The sequence below is a fragment of the Saprolegnia diclina genome (assembly GCF_000281045.1).
Source record: "Saprolegnia diclina VS20 unplaced genomic scaffold supercont1.74, whole genome shotgun sequence".
NCBI lineage: Eukaryota > Oomycota > Saprolegniomycetes > Saprolegniales > Saprolegniaceae > Saprolegnia > Saprolegnia diclina.
The window spans coordinates 269286-272299 of NW_008246141.1; the positions used below are offsets into that span (position 1 = coordinate 269286).

The 3014-nt window shown below is 56.1% G+C and overlaps 1 protein-coding gene across 1 annotated transcript; it reads right to left on the reverse strand.

The window, feature by feature from the left end:
* Positions 1–84: 84 nt before the first annotated feature.
* On the reverse strand, positions 85–1505 carry SDRG_14579 (hypothetical protein; the record flags this gene model as incomplete). The annotated part of the gene is made up of 2 exons (XM_008620717.1): positions 257–1505; positions 85–191 (listed from the first exon to the last, which is right to left on the reverse strand). Exons 1-2 carry the CDS (start codon positions 1452–1454, stop codon positions 85–87), a joined length of 1305 nt encoding a protein of 434 aa, XP_008618939.1. The 5' UTR covers positions 1455–1505.
* Positions 1506–3014: the final 1509 nt, after the last annotated feature.

The window sequence follows — 3014 nt, forward strand, 5'->3', positions numbered from 1 at the left end:
TGGCCTCGAGGAGCGAGCTCTTTTGCAGCAAGCAGCGTCTTGGCACAGATTGTACTAGTAAGAGACTGCTGTGCACAAATAACGTCAATCGAGTCGTTGACCAGTGCCAGAGCAAGAACCAAAGAGCGCCGCGGTATGCGGACGGTCCACTGCGACGATCGGGTGCAGTCGTCGGTCGATGTGAACGGCGCCTGCACATACGTTTGAGGCTCGAGATACGTGCAGAAAGGGCTGCCGCCATAAACCAAGAGGTTACTTGGCCACGCAGGCGGCACGGGCGTCACCACCAAAGCACCGTCAAGTGCCGAGTACAAAGCTGCGGACGATGCATTCAAGGTGTCGTGAAACGCAGAGATAAGGTCGGTTGCCAAAGCGCCGACGGGCGACAGCACCGGCACGATGTACAGATCGATCGCTAGAAACGGTCCCAGCGTATCACGAACGACACCGATGTGGCGCTCGTACGGGCTGAGACCAATAAAGGATTCGAACGGCCTCGGGGATTGGCCATCGCACCATGTATTGAGGATATCGTCCGGTGTACCACGAATAAGACTCGCGTTGCAGTGGCCGGCAAATAGCAGATCCAGGACAAAGGGAGGGCTAAAGACGACGGTTGTCCAAGGGCCCTGGCTCTCGACGGTGCTTTTCAAGATGACACTCGTCTCCAGACCAAACACATTGCGGAGCGTCACTGTCTCGACAAGACCCGGCAGAAAGAGGTTGTGCCACTGGTAGCGAAACGCGCCAATGCCATGGCGCTGCCAATATGCCACTTCTTCGTCGACACTGGTCGCAACCGATGCGATGGCATCAAGCCATTCAACGCCCGCGACCGTCCCTTCCAGACCACGCAGAATCGCAATTTCGTAGTTACTACCAGGAGTATGGTACGCGGCCGCAAAAGCATGACGGTCCGTGTTGCGCAAGACAGACTCGAGGTACACGGCGCCGTTGGCAGCGTACTGAGCGAGGCAGCGCTGCTGACGAGCCGCCGTATGCGCGAGCTCAAACGCCTTGTTAAAGTCAACCCAGCAGTACTGCGTCGGCTGCGCCATCAAATTATCGTCAACCGACGTGTTGCGGAGGCGCGCGATGGCACCCGGTAGCGTCGTTAGCTTGGCCGAGGCCAGCGCCATCGCGTATGTTGGATGTACAACTGCTGTAGCCAGCAGACTGCTGTAGCGCGCCTCGAGCATCACCAAGTGCAAGTCGACAGTCGAGCCATCTGGCGCCGTCTCGAGAAGTGCGTTTAGAATGTCAATCAGGAAGGCTTGGTACCCGGACGCATTGAAGTGAGGCCAAAGGAGGTTGTTGGCAAGCGGCGGCTGTAGCAAAAAGAGGTAGTAGACGCTTCCGGCCAGCGTCATGCAGAGCCACGTCATGCCCAAAAGCATCGACGCGCGTTGGTGGCGGGACCGCAGCTCGTGAGGTGGTGCTGGTTGCACGCGCATCGTCGTGGGTTCGGAGGCTGGACTTGGTGCGAGTTGCGTCGGTAGCAGTTGGAACGTTACCTATCAAGCCGTTACTCGGGGGCCTTGTAGGCAGCGCAGCGAGCCATGGTAGGGAGCATCGCCTTGTCGATCTTGGCACGGCCCGTGGATTCAACCGGCCTGCACACGTACTACCAACAAACTAGCAGCTAGGCTAGTGAAGCACATAGTCGAGGAGAGAGGACGAGGAAGAGGGATGGGCCGGACAAAGGCGCACGGGATGTGCGCAGTCGGGTGGTCAAATTGAAGTGAGGCCGCAATGGCTCTGACCTGTGATGTCAAATATAACGAGAGAGACAGCCCGCCACGTTCTCCAATTTGCAGTCGTTACTCGATTCTGCTGCAGAACACAACTGCAGCCGTCGCTGCGCTCAATATTAGTGTCATGCAGATTGCCTCGGATGTGAGCCGAGCCAACAACTCGCTGGTACTGCAGCCGCTACTAAAGCCACCTTCACATTCCACGGTGGATCCTCCTCTTGGACTGATTGCCCGTGTCCGTGAAGTGATAACACTACAATGCGACTACGGAACATCGCCCGGTCCAAGCCACCATCAAAAACAGTATCACCTAGTTATGAGATTGCTACATTGGACTACCAAGTGGTGTGTGTGGCAGGCAGTGTCGTGATTGGATCATTGGAGCGACTTCTGCCTCTGGTGAGTTTGGTGATTGTCTGCAATGGCGTCTGTTTTGGTCTGGTGCGCCGTCTCTGGAAGCGGCCGCATCCAAATGTGAGCTCGTCGATGCTGCTCTGTGGCGGAGCCAAGTGCCTCTTTAGTCACGACGGCTGGATGGATGAGGATGGAACGTACTTTTTGGACCGTGCGTCGGCAGTTCTGAATGGGCTGCTGAGCGTTTGGTATCAAAATCAGTGGGTCGTCGTTGACGTCAAGACGTGGTGCGTCCACAAGCTCGAGGTGGGCCATCTCCAAACTATCGTGAGGCGAAGCCAGGCTTGAGTCGTCGTATTTTCCACGCGCCCCCCCTTTCTTGCCACATTTAACATCGGTTTCCAGCCACATTTAACATCGGTTTCGCACGGCAAGCAGCATTCGTAGTGCGTTTTTTGTTTCAACGACAACAACGTTCAAGTGGTGTTTCTTGCTTTCGATAGTCGCCTCAAACCGCTGGTTGGAGTCCTCGGTAGCAATCTGGTATTAGCAAAATGATGTCGTTGGGTCTCGTGTATGCGACTGTTTTCGGTATATCGTGGGGCAGGTCGAAACGCCAGAGGCGTAACCGATTGGTTTCACAAAAGGCAGCTCATGCGCGTCCAGCCGATGATAGACCCTCGCGGTGACCCACCGCGGCTCGGATGGTTCATCTTGGGTGCACTTTGGCTCTGTGCGACACTGGCAGGTAGCATCTACTACCTACGGTTGCTGCAACCACCGCTCGCCAACGATCTTCTCTGGCCGTACTACAATGTGTCTGGATACCAAACGTTCATCGCCGATGTCCTTAACACGTTTCTCGAGACAGCGCCCGATGGATCCACCGTCGACTTGCAGTCTGTG